The sequence below is a fragment of the Chiloscyllium plagiosum genome, chromosome 5 (assembly GCF_004010195.1).
Source record: "Chiloscyllium plagiosum isolate BGI_BamShark_2017 chromosome 5, ASM401019v2, whole genome shotgun sequence".
Lineage (NCBI taxonomy): Eukaryota > Metazoa > Chordata > Chondrichthyes > Orectolobiformes > Hemiscylliidae > Chiloscyllium > Chiloscyllium plagiosum.
In genome coordinates this window covers 98,069,394-98,095,077 of record NC_057714.1, presented here as the reverse complement: position 1 = coordinate 98,095,077, position 25,684 = coordinate 98,069,394, and the positions used below count along the sequence as shown (strand labels likewise).

Genomic DNA, 25,684 nt, shown 5'->3' with positions numbered 1-25,684 from the left:
CAGAGGGAACGGTCTTTGCGGAAGGCGGAAAGGGGTGGGGAGGGAAATATATCCCTGGTGGTGGGGTCTGTTTGGAGGTGGCGGAAATGTCGGCGGATGATTTTGTTGGGCCGAAGGGCCTGTTTCCACACTGTAATGTAATCCGTAATCTAATCTGTAATCTGTAAAATTGCAATACTTTCATTTTCTTTCAATTTAGCCCTTAACTGTGTCTATCTATCTGGCTGAGAGAGGGTGTGAAGGCTACAATGAAAGAAGACTGGGTTTAAGTCATGGATATTAATCATATGTTACAAACCTTGTTATTTAGCTTTGCTCTACTAAAGTTAGTGTTATTAATTAATTTCTGTTTAAGTTATAAATTGTGTGTCTGCTATTAGTTATTCTTAAAGTCTGGTTACGAACAGACTTTAAGAATAACAGATTATTCTTAAACAATTGCTGTTTTGAGGGTCAAAATGTTTCAATTTTGCTGTGTTACAAATAAATGTTAGTCAGTTTGATTTGGTCCAGCTTGCTATCCTTTGTGTCATAAAACGCCTTCTGAACCAGGACACACACTAGCAATTTGACCACCTCAGGTCTGCAAGAAAACAAAATTGGGACAATGGGATTCAATACACCATAACATATGTTCATCTACAGTGAGCTGTTAAGAATCTTTAATATTGCTTGCAAAACTTTTTACAAATTTAATTTACTTTATTAATTCACATGACTCCAAATTAAAATTCAAATGTTAACATGCAGCTCATTACAGAATTTGCACAATTGCATTTGCTGATGTTTGACAAAATTTTTACTGATGTACTAGAGTGCAAAGGTCACTTAGTCAATGCAATATTTCCTTCTTTTTAACCAAATTGTACAAAGTCAAAAGGGATTCTTCTTACTATGTCAAATTGAGTGACCTGATGTGCAACTGTCCACGATACAATTCAAGAAGTTTGCTTAATTAAATTTAAATCCCTATCCTGACTTTAACGGATTTGCATTGATCGTCCTGTACTAATGAACTTTCAATTACTATAAGATCACTGTCAAAATGAGTGATTTGAATTGTTTTATCAAGAATACTTTGCTGAATTAATAAATGTATGTATATTTAAAATCAATTTTAGATTTATTCTCCAAACCAAACTTATGTGGATCCCATCATATATGACCATAATTAGTCACCCAAAACCAGTTATAAGGACACTACAAAAGACCTGAACCTTCATGAAGACATGTAAATTACAAGTACATCTAATCGCAGATTCAATACTCTCTTAAAATAAGCACAGGTATCAATACACAAAAAAAAGATGAGCCAGTGATTTCAGTAAAGGATTTCCATGACAACAAATTTCAAATGCAAGCACTGTACAACTTATATCCATTCCAACATGAATTCACTGTTCGAAAATCACTCCATGGAATAGATTTTATCAATATTCTTATCGCCACAAATGAAGGCAGAGGCAATTGGTGTTGTCAACAATCTGCTATCCTGTATGAATGGATATTCTGAGAGACACAATTTGACATCAGGATCCCAACTGAGACACAATACTATTCATAATCAACAGACATCACCAATAACGTAAATTCATGTGGCAGCTTTAACACAGAAGAGAGTCTCAAAATGCAACAGTAATGAAAAATACTACTTACCTCCAAATGGTCAGAGGTACATTTTAAGATGGTTCTTGAAAGGGGGAAGAAACCATGGACTAGTAGGAGTTTCAAAAGAGGAAATTTAAAAGGCCTGGTCAGCCGAAGACACAGTCATTATGAAGATGAGTGGTTGGCCAGGAGGACAATGAAATTGTTGCATGTGATGGTGACACCAGCAAGTTCCTGCATTAGCAAATGGGCTAATGCAGGAACAGAACAGGCCAAATCATGCTTGCCAACAGGTACAAAAAACACTTGTCCCAAATTTTTTCCTTTCCCTCTCCAAAGATAGCATGTCCAGTTTATAGCATCTCTTCCCACCACCATTATGCCCAACCTCAGCTCAGGGTTGAGGGATAGCACTCCTCAACAAAGATGGCATTGATGAAAACTTTAGAGGTGATTTTGGTTCAGGAGATCAGGATGTAAAATCTGTTTGGATGAAGATAAGGATCAGCAGGGGAATCTAGTCACTCGAAGGAGTAACCGACAGACCTTTGAATGATTATCACAGTTTTGGACAAATCAGAATAAACGAAATACTTGGTACTTGTGTTAAAGGGTTGCAATAATTCTTAAAGGTGGTTCAAATCTATATATAAATTGCAACAAACCAAGTGGTAATTGTAGCCTCATTGAGGAGTTCACAGAATGATTTCAAGATATTTTCTTCCAGCAGCATGCTCTGGGACCAACCAAAGAGCAGGTTTACTAGATTTCGTATTGTGTAATGTGACAGGTTTAATTAATGATTTCAAAGTAAAAATGCAGTGATCATAACATGGCAACATTATGTTTATAGTTCTTTCTGGTATAACATGCATTATAAGGGTGGCACAGTGGTTAGCACTGCTGCCTCACAGTGCCAAGGACCTGGGTTTGATTCCAACTTTAGGCAACTGTCTGCGTGGAGTTTGCACATTCTCCGTGTCACATGGGTTTCCTCCGGGTGCTCCGGTTTCCTCCCACAGTCCAAAGATGTGCAGGTTAGGAATTGGTCATACTAAATTGCCCGTAGTAGACAGATGTGTAGGTTAGAAATACTAGTCAGGGGAAATGTAGAGTAATAGGGTAGGGGAATGTGTCTGGGTGGGATACTCTTCAGATGGTCAGTGTGGACTTTTGGGCCAAATGGCCTGTTTCCACATTGTCGGGATTCTATGAACACGAATTGGCTATAACACGATTGACAAATTGTGGGTGATTTTCTAAAGTGTGAGGTTACAGAGTAAAGCAGCTGTCGCATTACAGCAGAACACACTGTACTTTGAAAGGAAAAAGCAGGAATCGAAAGAAAACAATTGTAAACTTTAAAAAGGGCAACTAGCTGTACATCTCTATGACTCTATGTCGGCAGGAAAGGTGAGCTAGTTGAAATGAAATTAAATATTCAGCTAATAGACAGACTAGTAGAGGGGCACTAACTTCAATGGAAACTTCAGAATACTCAGAATAGGTATACTCCTATAATAAATAAAAGTTCCAAGGGGAAGACTCACCATTCATAGTGAGCTAAAAAACACTGAAGAACATCAAAATTCAGGAAAAAGCATATAATTGCAGATCAAATGACTGATCAGAATATAAAGAATGGAACAGAATGACTAAAAAGTTAATCAGGATAAGAAACTGGGCTAGAAATTTAAAAATAAACAGCACGAATTTCAGTATGTACCTATAAAAAAGTAAATAGAGTGAGTGTTGGGTCTCGAGTGGGTGAGAATAAGGAATTAATAATAGATAATAAAGAAATGACTGATACAATGGATAAATATTTTGTTTCTGTCTTCACCATGCAGAATACAAAATATCTTGATAATACTTTTAAATCTGGTGGTTGACAGAAGGGAAAGCCGTAGGCCCAACCATCTTCAGGTGTTTCATTATTGACCTTCCCTCCATCTTAGAGTCAGAAGTGGGGATGTTAAGCACCATTTGTGACTCCTCAGAGACTGAGGTGAAAAATGAAGACTGCAGATGCTGGACATTAGAGTTGTGAGTGCGGTGTTGGAAAAGCACAGCAGATCAGGCAGCGTCAGAGGAGCAGGAAAATTGATGTTTCAGGCAAAAGCCTTTCATCAGGACCCGATGAAGGGCTTTTGCCCGAAACATCGATTTTCCTGCTCCTCAGACGCTGCCTGACCTGCTGTGCTTTTCCAGCACCACACTCTCGACACCTCAGAGACTGAAGTAGTCCCCGTTCAAATGCAACAGACCTGGATAATATGTTACATAAATACCAGGCAATGACTATCTTCAATAAGAGACAATCTAACCACTGCCACTTGAAACTCAATGGCATTACCATCATTTAATTCTCCACCATCAACAACCTTGGGTTTACCATTGACCTGAAACTCAATTGAACTTGCCATATAAATACAATTGTTACAAGCGCAGGTCAGAGGCGAGGAATACTACAACGAGTATCTGACTCCCGAAAAGGTTGTCCACCATCTACAAGGAACATGTCAGGTATACTCCCCACTTGTTTGGATGAATGCAGCACCAACACTCAAACTTGACACCATCCAGAACAAAGCAACCCATCTGAATGTTTGTGGATGTGGTGCCATTCAGTTGCCAACACAGATAGTACACTGTTGCTACTAAGCAAGATGCACTGCAGAAATTCACAAAAGATCCTGATACAACACCTTCCAAAACCATGACCTATCCATCTAAAAGGACAGAGCATCACATACAAGGAAACATACCACCAACTGCAAGTTGTACTCTAAGCCACTCACCATCCATATATCACCATTCCTTCACCATCGCTAGGTCAAAATCCTGGAATTCTCTCCATAATGGCGTTATGGGTCTGCCTTCAGCAGTTCAAAGAGGCAGCTCACCACCACCTTCTAAAGGGCAATTAGAGATGAGCAACAAACATGGGCCCAATCAGAGATGCCAAGTCCCATGAGTGAATTATAAAAAGAAGTTGGTGAAATTATAATCACTAGGCAAGCAGTACTGAGCAAACTGATGGAGCTGCAGGTTAATTTAATCTGAGAGTCCTAATGGACTTAAAATTAAGGTTGCCAATGAGACAGATATGTTGATTTAATTTTCCAAGATCCAAGAAAGCATCCATCAGACTACAAAATAGCACAATAACACTTCTATTCAATAAGGCAGTATGGCAGGAAACTGGAAACTTTCAACCAGTCCTGGGGAAGCTGTTAGAATTGATAATTAAGGAAGTTATAACTGGACACTTCGTATAACTCAAGGTAATCAGGATGAGTCAGCGTGATTTTGTGAAAGGGAAATCCTGTTTAACCAATTTATCGGAATCCTCTGAAGGAATAATATGCTGTGGATAAATGGGAACCTATTGATGCACTTGGATTTCCAAAAGGCATTTGACAAGGTGCTCCTGAAATGGTTATTGAGAGAGCTGCAGTATAGGGGGTAACATATTAACTTGGATAGAAGATTAATTAACTGGCAAGCAAAAAACACAATGTGCATAATGGGTGTTTCAGGGTGACAGTATGTGACGAGGTGCTAAACAGTTTACAATTTACTGTATATCAGTGGCTTAGGTGTGGGGATTGAAAGTTTGTGGTTAAATTTGCAGTTGGCAAAGATAGGTTGGATAATTATTATGACAATACTATATCGAGAATGCAAATTGATATAGATAAATGAGGAAACAAAAATATGGCAGATGGAGTATAATGTGGGAAGATGTGAAGTTGTACACTTTATCAAAAAGAATAAAAAAGGAGAAAATTACTTAAGTGAGAATGACTGCAGAATTTTAAGATGCAGAGGTATTTAGGAGTTCTGGTGCATGAGCTACAAAAGGTTAGTATGCAGGAAGGTTAATAGGATGCTGGCCTTTATTATGACAGAAATCAAACAATGAAATGGGGATCCTGTGCTTCAGTTACACAGGATGAGACCAGATCAATTTCTGTGTAGTTTTGGTCTCGTTCAGTGAGAGATGCAAATGCACTGGACAGGCAGTTCAGAGGAGTTTTACGAGATTGATACCTGGAATGAGCAAGGTATCTTATGAATAAAGGTTGGGCAGGTTGGATGTGTTCTCATTAGAGGTCAGAGAAGGAAGGTGTGTTTTATTGGAGCTTAGAAAGATTCTAAATGGTCTTCCCAAGGTATACATAGAAATGATGTTTAGTCTCTTGGGTGACACGAGAACAAGACAACAATGCTTTAAAATTGAGGGCTACTCTTTTACATCAGAGATGAGGAATCTTTTTCTTCCCCTCACAGATGGCTGAGAGACTTTGGAACCCTGTCTCAGAAGGTGGTGGAGGTGGAGTCTTTGAATACTTTTAAGGTAGAGGTAGATAGATTCTTGTTAACCCGGAGAAGCAAACATTTTTGGGAATGGATGGAAAAAAGGAAAGTGGAACATCAAGAAATCTTACTGAATGGCAGTGGAGGTTTGAAGGGCCAAATAACCTAACCTTGTTCCTAAATCATACATATTAATGCCACACTAGAAAATCTAACACTTATGATTAAACAGCATGCTGTATGTGTCCACTGAGGCCTCAAGTCATCTGAAGCAAGTTATCAGTGTACAGAGATAGATGGACAGAAAGCAGACTGGATCAGAAAAGTGAATGGAAGAGGGGTATTGGGGGAAAGAGTAGGAGTAAGAAAGGAGAAGGAAAATATGAGAGAAAAGGGAATGAGACAGTGAAAGATAGATCAAAACTGAGGAACAGAGGAAGTGAGGGAAGAGAGAAAGAGACAGATTAAAAAAAAAAGAGATAAACAGAAATACTGTGGAGATTAGTTGGGGTGGAGGTCAATGGTTATCATTTGAAGGCTATGTACAATCATGATACTTCTTTTAATTATTGTGTGAAGTGGCCTAAATTGAGGGATTAGTAACTCCAATGTAATCACTGCAGCGGATTAAGTGATAATCAACTAATTACCTGAAAAATAACAGTTATATATTACATTATAGTGAACAATTATGAATGCATTTTAGACAATATAAAGGTTACTCCTCCACAAAAACCAGTGCAATTGTCTGCAGGAGCAGACAAGAACGAACTAACAAAACAATTAAAAACTAAATACCTAAGAGGTTGCTTGAGATTTTAAACACATTTACACATGGGACAAAAGGAAACAATGATTCCTATGACCGCCTGGAATAAACCAGTGCAAGTAGATTCAAGTTTTCATATGCAACTGATAAAAATGATTTTAAATAGACAGTACCATCAAAGGACTTCCCCAGATGGATGGTTTGCTTCTCCCATTGCAAAGACCCAAACCTCTGAACAATGAATCAAACAATCATTTTATTATATATGCATGAGCAGCAAATATATATCTAAAATGGACCGTAGACTTTCACACATAGTAGGCAGAGTTCATTCTTTCCCTTGCTTCTAAATTATGCCATCCAAACAATAGATGGTTTTCAGGCTGTCAAGTTAAGAAAAATGTGCAATAATGACTTTCTTTTGCCCCCAGCACTGAAAAACAACAAGTGGTGACTCAGTAGCCAGCACCTTAGTCATGGCAGATTATTTTCAAATTACTGTAGTTCTACGAAAGGAGGTGGGAGACAAATACACAGGATAGCTACTGAACTAATATTAAACAGAAAAATGCTATGATTCAGGTATGGTTTTCAAATAGGATATCTCTCAAACACCTCAAAACAATCCTTACAAATGTTCACTTTCAAACATTCAGGCTGTGCTGACAGTAGAATTTGAAAATATCCTGCAATTATTTTTAGTTTCACATTGCAATCTTTTCAGGAACACAATTAATTCCTTTTTCATTTATTGAGATATAATCGTGCACGGTGAATTTCCTATATTTATTCGACAGTTGGTCCAGGATGGTGCAGGGTCTTCTTCCGCTGACCAGGTTTCAGTGATCTGGACAGGCCTTCAAATTATGTATATTATTCCATTTCTACATCACAGTATTGACAATGAAAAAAAAAGCCTACAAATAAAGGTTACTTAAAAATAGCCCCTTTTATTTAGATTAGATTAGACGATTACATTACTTACAGTGTGGAAACACGCCCTTCGGCCCAATAAGTCCACACCAACCCTCTGAAGATCAACCCACCCAGACCCATTCCCCTACATTTACCCCTTCACCTAACACTACGGGCAATTTAGCATGGCCAATTCACCTAACCTGCACATCTTTGGACTGTGGGAGGAAACTGGAGCACCCGTAGAAAATCCACGCAGACACGGGGAGAATGTGCAAACTCTCTGGAGCTGTGAGGCACCAATACTAACCACTGTGCCACTGCGCCGCCCATAAAAAAAACTACAAATTGATTGGATGAAGGCTGAGGGATGACCTTATAGAGGTTTATAAAATCATGGGAGGCATGGATAGGGTGAATAGCCAAGGTCTTTTTTCCCCAGGGTAGCAGAGTGCAAAACTAGAGAGCTGATAGGGGAATCTAAAGGGCTACGTTTTCACACAGAGGGTGTTGCATGTGTGGAATGAGCTGCGAGGAAAGTAGTGGCGGCTGGGTACAATTAAACATTCAAAAGGCATCTGGATGGGTACATAGGAAGGGTTTAGAGTGTCTTCTTTTGGATGATACTGAGTCTTCAATTCCCTGCTGGGTGGACATAAATGAACCCAAGGAACGTATTTTTTTTAAGTGAGGTTCTTATTTCCATTGTCCTAGCCAACATGTTTCCTCCAACCAATTTTAAACTGGATTATTTGATTACCATTTGTGGATCCTTGCTCTGTGTACATTGGCTGGAGCATTTCCTACTGTAAAATATGGGCTACATGTCAAAAAGCATTACATTCACCGTAAAAGATTGTGAAGGGCACTAGATAAGTTCAAGTTCTTTCCCTAAGAATATGGAAAAGTAAACTTTTACAAAAAAACTTCAGAATTTCAAACAATAGGCTTGTTTCATTTATATCCATATGTACATATTTCTATTTATGCACTGATTGGCTGCAGAATTGAATTTACCGACAGATTCGTCAATTTGGTGGTTGTTTCAATTGGTGAACTTAATTCATGTAACTTAAACAATAGCTCATTTGTAAACTACAAATTAAAACTAAGCTGTTGGTTAATGAAATTTCCAAAGGAAAGGGGAAGAAAGGTGAAGACAGACTTTCTGCTTGTTCTCCTTCTACTGTGCAGTTTCTGTGAATGATCAGTGTCCCCGTCATCTGATAATAAAAACAAGAAATCAGCAAATCTGACACATTAAAATGAGTCTGTAAAGGAACCACAGAACAGGGACTCCTCATTTCAGTGCAATTTCCTATGCTTTTCATTGAAGATCACTGACAGAATAAATTTAACACAAGATGACAAGCAAGATGCCTTTCCATTCATAAAATCAAACCAGTTTTCAACTACTATGAAAAGCAACAATGACAAATGTGTACAAGTGAACACATATTACAACATAGGCAGTTGCCTACCTGGATTCCTCCCAATGTATTTTTTTAAATTAGGTATTGTACATTTATGACTGATGACAAAGACATAGTAGGGCTTCCATTTGATATTATTTCATGAAAGCTTTCAAAGAATAGAGGAAATGTTATAGTAATAAATCTGTAAGGTTTCAGAAACCTTGTCTGCTTATATTATCAATGCCTGTAAACATGTGAGCTACCTTTTTTTTTCTGTGCCAACTACAACTTGGACTACAATATTCCACAACTCTTCAATGATCACACATCCATTGAATCTCAACAAGGCACTTACATACAGATACTGTCTTTACTCCACCTATTTCTCACTAGTCCCAATTGAATGGCCAATTTTTAAAAAAGGGGTTTGTTGCTCCTGCAGAACCTACAAATCATTCCCCTCAAATCACTGACCTCTGTTCCTAGAAGTCAAAACCCACTGTGTCTAATAATGCCTGAGGCAGCTGGTGTACCATGCACACAATGCCAAATTGTCAATGCATACTGGCCAAAATCAGCTGTATGACAAATTGAAGCATTATTGATTTCCAAATACTATCTTGTTATGAAAAAACTTGTAGGCCTTGTAACATGGCTGCTGGTGATGGTTTATCATGATTGGATCATTTTTGGAAGAGACAGGAAAGATAGCAGTAGGTCTGTGATTATGAGTATATTTGCTCAACCAAGACTGAAACACAAGAATGACATTTCACACGCAAAGATGTCAGTCTGGAAGCAGTATTTGAGTTACGAACGAAATGGAAGCTGGTTAGTATTGCTTGGCCCTCACCTGACTTGCTTTTCAAACTCCTGTTTCAGAGATCACTTCCTGCACTTCTACACTCATGTACTGACAGAAGTGTCTCCCACAAAAGTGGGATTTACATTAAAAGATGACATTAAAGGCCTGGTAGATTTACAAAAATTGCAAAAGTAAAAGCAAAATGCTGGAGATCTGAAATAAAAATAAAGCGCTGGAGAAACTCAGCAAGCCTAACGGCATCTGTGGATAGAGAAAGAGTTCACATTCCAAGTCCAATTATGTTTTCAGTTTTGAACAGTCATATCAGAAAACGTTAACTCTTTCTCTCTAGATATTGCCAGATCTCTAGCACTGTTCTAATTATAAAATATGCAGGTGGTCCAGTGGAAAATCTGAGCACTTTAAAATCCAGGGTTGCTGTTTCACTGGATCAACTCTTTATCAGTGTCAAACCAAAGCAAAGCAAGCCCTGCTCGCAAGTCATTTTTCTCTGCACTCGAATATGGTGTGGTTCTGATTCGAAATTACCAAATTCCAACTTGTTTCAGATAGTCTCAATCCTAATACCTATTTTTATTCGCAGGTACATGTTTTTCACTACATAACATCCCCTTTGCAGATTTTTTTTAAATTCCCCTTCTTAATGGCGCGAGTACACAAATGATAACAGCGTTAAATTTTTGCAAGTGCATGATTGATTGTAAGGGACCGACCGGGCAACATACCGTGCACATGCAATTTATGGCGGGACAATTCTCTTCATCGGAAATATTTCAAAGAAAACAGCTACAAAAGGCAAAATCCAAAAAAGGCAGGAAAAAAAAATCACTGGCTCAATTTTACTAGAAAGTCGAGAGAACATTCTTCTGAGCAGAACTGCTCCGGCAAAGATTCTCAAGCTGCTATAACGTTCTCAATATGCTCGGCAGTGTGGGGGGAAAACGAAGTGTGGAGGTCACATATGGACAATTTCAAATTGGCAGTTGATCAGACTGCAGAATGAACGTCATTAATAACGGCAGCATATCATGAGATCACTACGTGTTTACAAGGAAAAAAAAGTACTGCATTTGGTATTCCTTCACTTCCTCGTTGTGTTCAGCCTCGACCGTTAAGCATTTCAGTTGCAAGTCTTGGGACGAGTCCAACCAATACAATGTCAACACTGCATACTCCATAAAAGGGTTGAAGCAAACTTACTGCTACAGTTATTGTCAATGATTACCGTTGAGTGACATGCCAAAAAGCAGCAATCACACACTTTAACACCAGCATGTGAACAAAGTCTAAAGGCGTGATTACAATGTTGCACCTTGATTTGAACCGCACCGTCGTTAAAAGTATCGGATTTCAACAGAAAAAGAAACATCCGGTGCGTTTACAGTACTACCAAAGTGTCAACAGTTTGAAAGCTCATTCCTCGATCACAAATCTCGTTACACATGGAGCTGCGCTCCCCACACAAGAAAAAAAACTTAACCCAGCGAGATTCACGCAAAACGAATGTATTAACAATAGCCAAAGGTTACTGAAATTTGACTAAAGAATGATGCACATCTGGGTTCACGGAAAAGAAACGAGAGAAAGGGTTAATTTGATCGATCACTCCGCAGCCGTTAGCTTGACCCTTTAGCAACTGGTCAAAGCTCCTCTCCTGTCAGACTGCCAGCTCTGTTCATTCTCGTTTTCGAATGATACACAAAGCTATTAAGGGAAGGTCATGGTAAAATATCTGCCTCTTTCTAAAAGATGAACAGACATCCAAATGGATTACAAGTCTGGAACCCAGCACTTGGGGTGGTGTGAACAGCCAAAATGTATATACTGATGAACTTGACACTCATTTTTAAACTTAGAGGACACTGGGTCATAACATTTTTCTCAAAAGGGCGCAAACGGCTTTTTGTGTGTTCCAAACTGCGGGATAAAACAAGCGTCACGTTACGTCCAGACAAGTATGAGCAGGAAAGCAGACTACAAAAGGGAGAGGACTTTGCTTCCCCTGCTTTTATTTGAAAATCAAAAACTTCCAGTGCACGCTGATGTTACAGACTGACACTGCAATTGCCAGCACCAAGTCCAACACAATGCCACATTGACTTTAAAGAGCACATTGACACTAATTAGTATCTCCCCACTTTCAAGTCTTTCCTTCATGTCAGGAATAAGTACTAGAATATGCCGCCTCCTGCCTTTACATTCAAATAATACTGTCTGTCATCAATATACTGGCGAGATCTATTCCTAAACCGAACATCTGTTTGTTATATATTACTCAACATATACTCACACTTGATTAACACGCCTCTCCAGTCAAATGATTTTTTAATACTACAATTTCAAGTTTGGCAAATACATTGATAGTCATAAATCGTTACAAATAATTCACACCAAGGGAGAAATATTATGCATCGACGCCACGATTACATTTTTTTCTTAAGATATCAATGTTGCCTTGTCCTATCCAATCCAAATCGGAAGGAGAAATTCTAATGAAATAATAGCTTCAACAAATCAAAGGAAAGAAGCCTTGCTGTGGAACCGTTAAGCGAGGAACAGAGCAAAACCCAGCCCTGATATTATTTTTCCACCTCCTTCGACTTCACCGCTAAATGAAGTGTCAGCTGAAAGGCAACACTGATTCATTAATAAATTGCAAAGCAAACATTTTTTTAAATCCAAGTGAAGCTGTGAGTGTTGACAAAAGAGGTGAGGGAGAAAAAGGAGGGAGATAGGAAGGATCCCCATTAAACGTACGGGGAGGGGGTGGAGAGACAGAGAAGGGGGAAAAATCCGTTTTTACCTTCGGATAATTCCAAATCCAGCTCGGCCAGCTTCGCCCTCACCTCGAGAGGAAGAGGCAGACTATCAATGCTGCGGTCCGCCATTCTCTCTCTCTCTTTGTGTCCGAGTGACGAGGCCACACTTCAGCACTTTGCAGAGGGCTGTAGGAGATGCATGATATTATACAGAAGGGGGGAATCTCCACCGCTTCACACTACCGCCATGTCTGCGTCTGCTCTGTCTGTGTTTAGGAGAGAGAGGGGGAGGAGGGGGGGTGCTGAGTAGGGTGCGCGGCCACAACACAGGCACGCGCTCCAGGAGAGCACAGCACGACGCGCGCTGGGAGCGAGCGCACCGGGGCCGCCGCCAGAGGGAGGGAGCGAGCGAGCGTAAGGTAAAGAGGAGGAGGAAGAGAGTGGGGAAAAAATGCGAAGCATAAAGAAACAATATGTCTGAGAGAGGAAAGGGAGATAGTGTATCTGTGTGCGAGAAATACAATGTATCGGTTTGAGACAGTGATACATTGTATCTGTGTGAGAGTGATACAATTTGTCAGGCTGAGAGAATGATACATCTTTGTGAGAGAATGATACAATTTATCTGAGAAAGGCTGAAACAATCTCTGTGAAAGAATGGTAATCGAAAAAAAATTCTTCGAGAGAAATAAAATGTGCATGCCTTGTGAGGTAAAATGATCAGAATACCTAAGGAAGAAAGATTCATTGTGTAAAACAGAGGAAGCAGTGAACAGTGAAGGCGAAATACGGGTGAGATTATGTGACTTTGTGAGGGAACAGATACAGTGTGTATGCCGACAAAGGTACAGTACGTCTGAGACAAAAGAAAAGTACCCTGGCCCTGAAATTAGAAACATACGAAACAGTTGTTCTATTATTTAACAGAGATGTTACCCAATATTTTAAGTTAACTGAGCTTTCACGCCCAGGAAGAGAACTTCAACCGAATGGATTGTGTTCACGAATTAGATACATGTCAGAGGAAGAATTTTGTAATATGCTTTGAGGAAAAGCCAAACCAATAAGAAACAATATTTCAGAGAAAAAAATACAATATGTAATACAACATTTCTGCATAATACAGAAAAACAACATCTCACGGTAAAAACTATATCCCATGTTCTTAACATCAGTGTGGATTTACCCCCGTGACTGCAGTGTATCAAAGAGAAAGCGTACCATGAGCTTTTCACAATTAGGGATGAGCAACAAATGCTGCTGGCCAGTAGCGCACAATTATTTGAAAGAATAAAGAAAACTGAAAAGGGATACTTCTTTTAGAAACATGCATCATGATTCTAAGAAAGCATAAGGAAGAGAAACAATACATCTTAGAAAAAATGATGCAGTGTACCTGGCTCAATAAAGGAAACTATCCCTGCAAGACACAATACCGTATCAGAGAAGTATGCAAGATGTCTGTGTAAGACAAAGAGGAACATTATGTCTTAGAAACTGGATGAAATGTGTGAAAGAGAAAGATACAAATTGTGCAATATGAAACTAATCAATATACAATGTAAAGAAAAATACACTGCGTGCAGCAATTAGCAATGTGAAAAAATAAATATTCAACATGCTTGGGATGACAACAAAAAATAAATCTGATTTAGAGATATAGCTACATGAGTGAAACAAATAGTATGAAGAAAACATTATCAATATGTGTGAAAATTAAAGAATAGTAAGATAAAAAGAATGCTTCTAGGTCGGTTTTCTAGTGTAAAGTCAGCATTTCTCCTACCAATTTTATGATGGGACATCCCATATCAGAAAGGCAATCAAACTATGAGAGCTACCATCTTGACTAATGTTCTCTTTTGACATCAATGGCAGCCCTCAATACTGCACAAGTTTATTAAAGTATTTAAGAACAAAGAACAGTACAGCATATGAACTTCAGCCCACCATAGAATTCCTACAGTGCAAGCCATTTGGCCCACTGAGTCTGCGCTGAACCTCCAAAGAGCATCCCACCCTTGTGACCCTACATTTCTATGGCCAATCCACCTAACCTCACATCTTTGGACTATAGGAGGAAATCAGAGCACCCAGAGGAAACCCACACAGATACAGGGAGAACATGCAAACTCCCCACAGACAGTCACCCAAGGCTGGAATTGAACCTGGGTCCCTGGTACTGTGAGGCAGCAGCGATAACTATTGAGCCACCATGCCACCCTCAAGATAGCACAACAAAAGATGGCCTTCTAAACTAAAAACCTTTTGCCTCTGCACAGTCTGTGTCCTTCTTTTCCCTGCCTAGTCATGTATCTGTCAAGATGCCTCTGAAATATTACTATTGTATCTGCATCTAAAAATAGGAGTCCTCCACTTACATTATAAACCGTTTGGGAAATAGATGCTTGGGTGAACATCATTTGCTAATTTTTAAATATTCCCAGAAAACAAAGCAAGATAGAGAGACTGGAGGAGCTTTCCCCAAGCTTTGATATATAAATTATTCCTAAGCAGTGTTTAGGTGAGTGTATGGATAGAGATTTTTGCCTGATTGAGAACTGAAAGCCATTTTTTGTCTGCTGTGGCTGAGCTTGGAAAGTCTCTCAGACTAAATTGCTGTTGGGGTGCTGACCTTTGACTTTAGCAATACAAATGTGAGTGTTGCTGAGATCACCATAGTGACAGCTACAACAAAAGCAATAACATCAAGTCTTAATGCACAGGCCTGCGATAATACAAAAATGGGCAAATGATGCCTTACAGTCTGTAGGAATTTTGCAACGGGATGTCTTACCTTAAAATGATAGAGGAGCAATGAATGAGGAACTGTACTTCAGCAGACCAACAGTCACTGGCTACCATAACCCGTTGCAGCAGGAACTGGGGCCAAATGCAAAAGTACACAAAACACATCTTATGGATGTGAAAGTCCTCAGTTATGGTTCAGGCTCATTTCTGACCACATCATAAGTGATATCAGTTAGTTTGCTATGCAGATAGCTATCAAGCAGATCTTCACAGACATGATTACACTGGAGAGGGTGGAGAAGGATTCACCTGAAATGAAAAGTCTGTTATGAGGACAGACTGGATAGGCTGGTTTTGTTTTGCCTTAAGATGTGTTTAGAGGAAGTGGGGGAGTGGAATCTGATTGAGGGCATACAGAATTATGAGAAGCATAGACATGGAAGATCATGAGAATCTTTTCCCTTTGGCAGATATGTCTGAGACCGCAGGGTCTAAGCTTAAGGTGAGGAGTCAGTGTTTGTTTGTTTTTGGGGGGAGGGGGGAGGTGTGCAGTGGGTGGGGGGAGGGTGTCTAAAGAAAATATTTTTCACCCGGAGGATGGTAGAAATATGATACATACTGAAGGCTGGTGCGGGCAAGTACTCTCACAACATTTTATAAGTATCTGAACAAGCACTTAAAATGCCAGGTGACCTGGGCTAAGTGCAGGTAAATGGGATTATTATAGTTTGGTGTTTGTTGGTCAGCATAGATAGGGTGGGTTGAAGGATATGTTTCGGTGCTGTACAGTGGTTCAACTGGAGCGCTGAAAAAGATAGCCAAATCTTTGTTTTTACAAAAGGTCACTAACAGGACCAGTTCTGAAAAATACTTACTGCACTCGAAATATTAACTCTGTTCCCACCTTCAGAGATGTGCCAAATGAGAAGTCTGTTGGCTCAGTTCGGTTTATGGGGATTTTCAGCAAACGTTAAACTGCTTGTCACTGCTCGACAAGTACAAGTCCCTCGCATAGTGGACATGTATGCAAAGTTGGCAGTGTGGCTCTCCGTTACAAAACTGGGCATGAGCCATGCCTATCTACAATTATGACTGGATGAGGAGTCCCAGAACTATGCTACAATTATTACCCATAAGGGTTTATACCAATATACAAGACTGCACCCTTTTCCAGCAGACCATGGAGAGCATTTTACAAGGGTTACCCCTAAACTGCTACTTATTTGGATAATGTACAAATGACAGGGAAGACAAATAAAGAGCACTTGGAGAACTTGGATATAGTGCTTAAATGTTTCTCCGAGGCAGGTGTATGCCTGAGAAGGGAAAATGTGTGTTCCAGGTGCCCCAAGTGATCTACTTGGGTTACAGAGTTGACAAAACTTAGTTACACCTGTTGGAAGAGACAGTGAGGGCAATCAAAGGAACCCTGGCTCCCACAACTATCGGAACGTAAGTGTTTACTTTGATTAATTGATTATTACAGAACATTCATACATAACCTGGCCTCCATCTTGGCACCCTTACATCTGCTATTGAAAAAGGGTCAGCCTTGAAAATGGTTGTGTATCCAAGAAGTAGCCTTTAGGGAAGTGAAAAAGCAGCTATCATCATCTAAGGTGTTGGCCCACTAAGATCCAAAGCAAGAGGTAATGCTGACATGAGATGCCTCCCTGTATGGTATCGGGGTAGTGTTGGCTCACTGGTGGTCCAATGGAGAGGAAAGCTCCAGAAAGGTTTTGATATTGGTTTTAGGTATGCTTCCAGACTGGCTGATGCCTAGATAGAGAAGGAAGGTTTGGCAAACATCTTCAGTGTGTGGAAGTTCCACCAGCACCTTTACAGACAGGAATTTCTCATAGTAACAGATCACAAACACCTGCTTGATACTGAAGGAAGACAAGACAGTGCAATCCATAGCTTCTGGTGGATTTCAGCATTAGGTCCTTATTCTCAGTGTGTACAAGTACAAGGAAGCCAAGTGGCTAATGAGGATGCCTCAAGCCACCTCCCAATGGCAGATACACCACTGGGGGTGCCTCCCTGGAAGACTCTGTTTTGAATTTAAACTTTCTGGCCACCCTTCCAATCACTGAAACACCGACTGTGGACACAAAGAATCCTGTCCTAGTGAATCTAAGACATCTGGTGGTAAACATAAGAACTATCCTAACCAAGATTGAAACCTTTCTGGACCCGGTGAAAGTGAGGACTGCAGATGCTGGAGATTAGAGTCGAGAGTGTGGTGCTGGAAAAGCACAGCAGGTCAGGCAGCGTCCGAGCAGCAGGGGAATCAACATTTCAGGCAAAAGCCCTTCATCAGGAATGAGGCTGTGAGCCGAGGGGGTGGTGAGATAAATGGGAGGGGGTGGGGCTGAGGGGAAGGTAGCTGAGAATGCAATAGGTAGCTGGAGGTCAGGGTAAAGGTGATAGGTCGGAGAGGAGGGTGGAGCAGATAGGTGGGAAGGAAGATAGACAGGCAGGACAGGTCATAAGGGCGGTGCCAAGATGGAGGGTTGGAACTGGGATAAGGGAGGGAGGGGAAATGAGGAAACTGGTGAAATCCATGTTGATGCCGTGGGGTTGGAGGGTCCTGAGGTGGAAGATGAGGCACACTTCCTCCAGGCGTTGGGTGGTTAGGGAGTGGCGATAGAGGAGGCCCAGGACCTGCATCTCCTCAGCAGAGTGGGAGGGGGAGTTGACATGTTGGGGCACGGGGCGGTGGGGTTGGTTGGTACGGGTGCCCCTGAGATGTTCTCTGAAGCGCTCTGCAAGTAGGCGTCCTGTCTCCCCAATGTAGATGAGACTGCATCGAAAGCAACAGATACGGTAAATGATATGTGTGGAAGCGCAGGTAAAACTCTGATGGATGTGGAAGGCTCCTTTGGGGCCTTGGACGGAGGTGAGGGGGGGGAGGTGTGGGCGCAGCTTTTGCAATTCCTGCAGTGGCGTGGACCTGAGAAGGGAGTCACAGAATGGTCTTTATGGAAAGCGGATAGGGATGGGGAGGAAAATATATCTCTGGTGGTGGGGGCGGTATGTATGTGGCAGAATGGCAGAGGATGATGCAATGTGTACGGAGGTTAGTGGGGTGGTAGGTGAGGAAGGGTGGGGTTCGAGGGCAGAGGTGTGGGAAGTATGTAAGATGTGCGTGAGGGCATCATCACCATGTGAGATGGGAAATTGTATTCTTTAAAGAAGGAGGCCATCTGGTGTGTTCTGTGTTGGAACTGCGGAGGAATGGGATTGTGGGAGATATAGCAGTTTGGATCAGTAATTGGCTTGCTGAAAGAAGACAGAGGGTGGTGGTTGATGGGAAATGTTCATCCTGAGGGCATAGAAGGGTGGGTTAGTAAATTTGCAGACAACACTAAGGTCGGTGGAGTTGTGGATAGTGACGAAGGATGTTGTAGATTACAGAGATACATAGATAAGCTGCAGAGCTGGGCTAAGAGGTGGCAAATGGAATTTAATGCGGACAAGAGTGAGGTGATTCACTTTGGTCGGAGTAACTGGAATGCAAAGTACTGGGCTACTGGTAAGATTCTTGGTAGTGTAGATGAGCAGAGAGATCTCGGTGTTCAGGTACACAGATCCTTGAAAGTTGCCACCCAGGTTGACAGGGTTGTTAAGAAGGCATACAGTGTTTTAGCTTTTATTAATAGAGGGATCGAGTTCCGGAACCATGAGGTTATTCTACAGATGTACAAACCTCTGGTGCGGCCACACTTGGAGAATTGTGGACAGTTCTGGTCACCACATTATAAGAAGGATGTGGAAGCTTTGGAAAGGGTGCAGAGGAGATTTAATAGGATGTTGCCTGGTATGGAGGGGAGGTCTTACGAGGAAAGGCTGAGGGACTTGAGGCAGTTGTGACAGCGAGCACGAGGGGGCATAGCTTTAAATTGAGGGGTGATAGATATAGGACAGATGTCAGAGGTAGTTTCTTTACTCAGAGAGTAGTAAGGGTATGGAATGCTTTGCCTGCAACGGTAGTAGATTCGCCAACTTTAAGTGCATTTAAGTCATCATTGGACAAGCATATGGACGTACATGGAATAGTGTAGGTTAGATGGGCTTCAGATTGGTATGACAGGTCGGCGCAACATCAAGGGCCGAAGGGCCTGTACTGCGCTGTAATGTTCTATGGTCCTCCTGGGAACAGTTGCAGCGGAGACAGAGGAATTGGGAATAAGGGATGGCATTTTTACAGGAGGCAAAGTGCGAGGAGGTGTAGTCCAGGTAGCTGTGGGAGTCGGGGCTGGAGAAGATGGCAGTGTTGAGTTGGCCACTGTTGATGGAGATGGAGAGGTTCAGGAAGGGGAGTGAGGTGTCTGAGATGGTCCAGGTGAACTTAAGTTCGGGGTGGAATGTGTTGGTGAAGTTTATGAACTCTCCAACCTCCTCTTGGGGACATGAGTGGCGCCAATACAGTCATCAGTGCAGGGGAGGAAAAGGTGGGGAATGATACCGGTGTAACTGCGGAAGATGGACTATTCCATATAACCGACAAAGAGACAGACATAGCCGGGGCCCATGTTGGTGTTCAAGGCTACCCCTTTCATCTGGAGGAAGTGGGAGGATTCAAAGGAGAAATTATTGAGGGTGAGGACCAGTTTAGCCAAACGAATGAGAGTGTCAGTGGAAGGGTACTGGTGGGGACGTCGGGAAAGGAAGAAACGGAGCGCTTTGAGGTCCTGGTCATGGCAGAGGGAGGTGTATAGGGACTGGATGTCCATGGTGAAGGTGTGGCATTGGAGGCCAGGGAAACGAAAGTCTTGGAGGAGGTGGAGGATGTGGGTGGTGTCCTGAACATTTGTGGGGAGTTCCTGGACCGGGGGATAGGACAGTATCGAGGTACATGGAGATGAGTTCAGCGAGGCAGGAACAGGCCAAGATGATGGGTCGGCCAGGGTAGTCAGGTTTGTGGATCTTGGGTAGGAGGTAGAACCAGGTGGTGCAGGGTTCCTGAACTGTGAGATTGGAAACTGTGGGTGGGAGATCCCCTGAGGTGATGAGGTTGCACCAGTTTCCTCATTTCCCCTCCCCCCACCTTATCCCAGTTCCAACCTTCCAATTTGGCACTGCCCTCATGATCTGTCCTACCTGTCCATCTTCCCTCCCATCTATCTGCTCCACCCTCCTCTCCCATTTATCACCATTACCCCCACCCTCCATCTAACTATTGCACTCTCAGCTATCTTCCCCTCAGCCCCACCCCCTCCCATTTATCTCAGCACCCTCTCAGCTCACAGCTTTATTCTTGATGAAGGGCTTTTGCCTAAAACATCAATTTTCCTGCTCCTCAGATGCTGCCTGACCTGCTGTGCTTTTCCAGCACCACACTCTCGACCTTGGATCAGTTCTTGAGACTATGATGTTGTGACCATAATGGAGACATGGTTTTCACAGGGGTAGAAATGGTTGCCAAATCTTCCAAAGTTTAGAACGTTTAAAAAGAACAGGGAGGGTGGAAAAAGAGGAGGGGGTGTTGCATTGCTAATCAGAAAATGCATCACAACGACAGAAACAAAGATTGTTGAGGAAGGTTTGACTACTGAGTCAGCATGAGTGGAAGTAGGAACAGCAAGGGGGCAGCCACCTCATTGGAGATGTTCTACAGATCTCCTTATAGCAGTAGGAAGATCAAAGAACTCATAGGCTGGCAGATTTTGGAAAAATGCAGATGTAGCAGGTTTGTTGTTATGGGTGGCTTCAACTTTGCCACTATTGACTAGAGCTTCCTTAGTGCAGATGGTTTGGATGGAACCATTTTTGTCAGGTGTGTTCAGGACGGTTTCCTTACTCAGTATGTAGACAGACCGACGAGGGAAGAGACCATTTTGGATTTGGTGCTCGGCAACAAGCCAGGATAGGTGTCAGATCTCACCGTGGGAGAATACTTTAGTGATGGTGATCACAACTACCTCACATTTAGCATAGCCTTGGAGAGTGAAAGGAACAGTTACCGAGGGAAGGTATTTAATCAGGGAAAAGGAGATTATGATGCTATCAGACAGGAGTTGGGAAGTACAGATTAGGAGCAATTGTTCCACAGAAAGGGCACAACTGACATGTGGAGACTGTTTAAGGAGCAGTTGTTGTGAGTGATGCACAAATTTGTTCCTCAGAGACAGGTAAGAAGGGGTAAGATTAAGGAGCCTTGGATGACAAGAATAGAGGAGTTCTCATCAAAAGGAAGAAGGCAGCTTATGTAAGGCGGAGGAAGCAAGGGTCTAGCATAGCTTTAGAGGATTACAGGCTTACTAGAAAGGAGCTCAAAAATTGACTGAGGAGTGCCAGGATAGGGCACAAAAAAGACTTGGCAGGAAGGATTAGGGAGACCCCAAAGGCATTTTACTCATACGTGAGGAATAAGAGAATGATCAGGGAGAAGGTAGGGTCAATCAGGGATAGCAGAGGGAACTTGTGCGTGGAGTCTGAGCAGAGAGGGGAAGCATTAAATGAGTTTTTTGCTTTGAGGAGCTGGGAAATAGGCTTGATCAGATCAAGATTGATGAAGTTGATGTGCTGGAAATTTTGGAGGAGAAAGTGAGGACTGCAGATGCTGGAGATCAGAGCTGAAAATGTGTTGCTGGAAAAGCGCAGCAGGTCAGGCAGCATCCAAGGAACAGGAGAATCGACGTTTCGGGCATAAGCCCTTCTTCAAATCAGTCTTACGTCTGTGGTCAGCAAGGTTTTGGAAATATTTCTGAGGGACAGGATTTATGACTATTTGGAAAAGCATAGCATGATTAAAGACAGTAAGCATGGCTTTGTGAGGGGCAGGTCATGCCTCACAAATCTTATTGAGGAGGTGACGAGACAGGTCAACGAAGGACAACAGTGAATATGGTGTATTTGGACTTCAGCAAGGCATTTGATAAGGTTCCCTATGGTAGGCTCATTCATAAAGTCAGGAGGTATGGGATACATGGAGATTTGGCTGTCTGGATTAGAATTAGTTGGTTGACAGAAGGCAGAGAGTGGTTGTAGATGGAAAGTATTCTGCCTGTAAGTCACTGGTGAGTGGTGTCCCGCAGGACTCTGTTCTTGGGCCTCTGCGCTTTGTAGTTTTTATAAATGACTTGGATGAGGAGGTTGAGGGGTGGGTTAGTAATTTTGCCAATGACACAAAGGTTAGAGGTGCCATTGATAATATTGAGGACTATTGCCGGCTGCAGCGTGACTTAGACAGGATGCAGAGCTGGGCTGAGAAATGGCAGATGGAGTTCAACCTGGATAAATGCGAAGAGATGCATTTTGGAAAGTCAAACTTAAATGCTGAATATAGGATTAAAGACAGGATTCTTGGCACCAACAGAGGGATCTTGGTGTTCAAAGTTGCCACCCAAGTGGATAGGGTTGTTAAGAAAGCACATGGTGTTTTGGCTTTCATTAACAGGGGGATTGAGTTTAAGAGCCACAAGGTTTTGCTGCAGCTCTACAAGTAGGTAAAAACAAGGACTGCAGATGCTGGAAACCAGATTCTAGATTAGAGTGGTGCTGGAAAAGCACAGCAGTTTAGGCAGCATCTGAGGAGCAGGAAAATCGACGTTTCGGGCAAAAGCCCTTCATCAGAATACAGCTCTACAAGTCCCTGGTGAGACCACATTTGGAATATTGTGTTCAGTTCTGGTCGCCGTATTATAGGAAAGATATGGAGGCTTTGGAGAGGGTGCAAAGAAGGTTTACCAGGATGCTGCTTGGACTGGAGGGCTTGTCTTATGAAGAGAGGTTGACTAAACTTGGACTTTTCGCTCTGGAGAGAAGGAGTAAGAGAGGTGACCTGATCAGGGTATACAAGGTAATGAGAGGCATGGATAGAGTCAATAGCCAGAGACGTTTCCCGAGGGCAGGATTGACTGGCACAAGGGGTCATAGTTTTAAGGTGTTAGGAGGAAGGTATAGAGGAGACATCAGAGGTAGGTTCTTTAAGCAGAGAGTTGTGAATGCATGGAATGCGTTGCCAATAGTAGTGATGGAAGCAGAGTCATTAGGGACATTTAAGCCACTGCTAGATATGCACATGGACAGCAGTGAATTGAGGGGTGCGTAGGTTAGGTTATTTTATATTAGATTAGGAATATCCTCGGCACAACATCGTGGGCCGAAGGGCCTGTTCTGTGCTGTACTTTTCAATGTTCTATGTTCTATGGTCTTTCTGGACATAGCAAGACCAGATCAGCATAGACAACGGCATTTGAGTATGGAGACCAAGGGTGATTGTCCTCAATAAAGATCAATGTCAGACACTGGCTGAACTCCACCAGAGTCATCCAGGGGGTTCCAAGATAAAGATGCTAGAAAAAAGCAATGTCTGGTGGTCAGGGTTCAATGACAACATAGCTGCATTGGTGGGGCCAACAGAGTCAAAGATTGCCACCAGCTGTGCCACCATATTAGTGGGAATAGCTGTTACAGGGTTAAAGGACTCAGTTACAGGGTTAAAGTCGACTGTGCTGGTCCTTTCAAGAGCTCAATGTTCCTGGTCACTGTGGCCGCCCATTCAAAGTGCATAAAGTTTGTTCAGCATAATGTTTGAGCAGCTGTGAGCTTTGTTTGCGATACAAGGACTGCTGGAAGTATTGGTCATGGATAATAGAGAATTTGAATAGTTCCTAAAGTCAAATGACATTCAGCCCATAATGACAGCTCCATACCATCCATCGTCCAATAGTCTAGCGAAAAGAGCAATCCAAATGTTGAAGGCAGGCTTAAAGTAGCAGCCCACAGCATCACTTGATACTAAACTGTCCCAGTCCTTGTTCAATTATAGGACTACCCTGCACACAACAACAGAGATAACTCCAGCAGAGTCGCTGAAGGGGAGAAGGCTCTGCACCACGTTAAACATGACATTCCCAGACCCTGTGGGGTGGGGAGGTGAAACAACAGCAGAAACACCAATGCAGGCCACATGCCTCCTCTAAGCGAGAGAGAGAATTTAATTCAGGGTATGAAGTTTGGTGTCGCAACCATGGAAAGAGGCATGGTTGACTCCTGATGAAGGGTTTTTGGCTGAAACGTCAATTTTCCTGCTCCTCAGATACTGCCTGACCTGATGTACTTTTCCAGCACCACTCCGATCTAAACTCTGGTTTCCAGCATCTGCAGTCCTCACTTTTGCCTGCATGGTTGATGCAAGGTCAGGTCCTGTGACTTACAGCGTTTAGGTAGGTGATATAGTCCAGAACAAACACGTGGATCACCTGAAACTGTTACCTCATAAACGGATTCGGAGCAAAAGGCCTGTCAGAAACCGTAGACACTCCCTCTCTGTCTAGTGTCAAGGGAACCTCAGAATCCAAGATGGATGCAACCTTGATACTATAACCATCAGAAGAAGAGAAGGAAACTCTCCCAAAATGGTCCAGACACAAAAGATGGGCTACAGTAAACATGCTGCCCTTGTCAGAGGAACCAGACTTGGGACGAAAACATCACAGGAAAAGCTACAAGTGAAAGACCGTACCCCAACTTGAGGGGGAGGGAGATATACTGATTGGAACAGGTGGATCTCGTAGACTACAAAGTCCTTGATTGAGATTGTTAACCTGGGACAATCAGGAAAGCCCAGGCTCACCTGAGAAGGGCACTGCTTGTCACTGGCCACCCTGGTGTTTCCTTTCTTCCTGGTTGTGAAAATTGAATAAAGATTTGTACACCTGTTGTCCCTCACTGTGTCTCACACCTGCACTCACACAACATGGGTGCTGGGGAAAATATAAGCACTACTTCAGTTAGGCAGTAGTGTGGGGGTTTAAAAACATTTTTAAAATAAAAAATATATAACCAGGAGATTTAGAGTCTACTCAGTTAAAAAAAAACCAGGAGATTCATTAAAAAAAATATTAACAGGGGATTTAGAATCTTCTCAGTTCGCGGGACTGACTCTGAATGGGCTGCCCACAGCCAATGTACTGTGCACAAGTAAATAATGGGGTTTAGATCAGAATGGTGCTGAAAAAGCACAGCAGGTCAGGTAGCATCCGCGGAGCAGGAAGATCGACGTTTCAGGCAAATGCCCTTCATCAGGAAGAGAGGTAGGGAGCCTCCAGGGTGGAGAGATAAATGGGGAGGCCCTTTTGCTCACAAGTAAATAATGGATGAGTTGGTGACGGGATACTGGCCTCTGCGCAGTTTTTTCAGGAAAACATCATTTCATTAGAGGCAGTTGAGAGAAGATTCACCAGGATGAGCCCTGGTATGGAGGGATTGTCTTATGAACAAAGGTTAAACAAGTTGGGACTCATTGCAATTTAGAAGAATGAGAAGTTATCTCACTGAAACATAGAGGATTCTTAAAGGGCTTGAC

At 42.2% G+C, this 25,684-nt stretch overlaps 1 protein-coding gene across 1 annotated transcript in view; it reads right to left on the bottom strand.

The window, feature by feature from the left end:
* LOC122550323 (disco-interacting protein 2 homolog C-like) overlaps nt 1–13,009 on the bottom strand; it is a 560,369-nt gene extending 547,360 nt beyond the window's left edge. Inside the window, exon 1 of the mRNA XM_043691048.1 lies at nt 12,660–13,009. Within this exon, the coding sequence (XP_043546983.1) occupies nt 12,660–12,744 (85 nt within the window). The 5' untranslated portion in view covers nt 12,745–13,009. The remainder of the gene's footprint in view (nt 1–12,659) is intronic.
* Between the last annotated feature and the right edge of the window lie 12,675 nt (nt 13,010–25,684).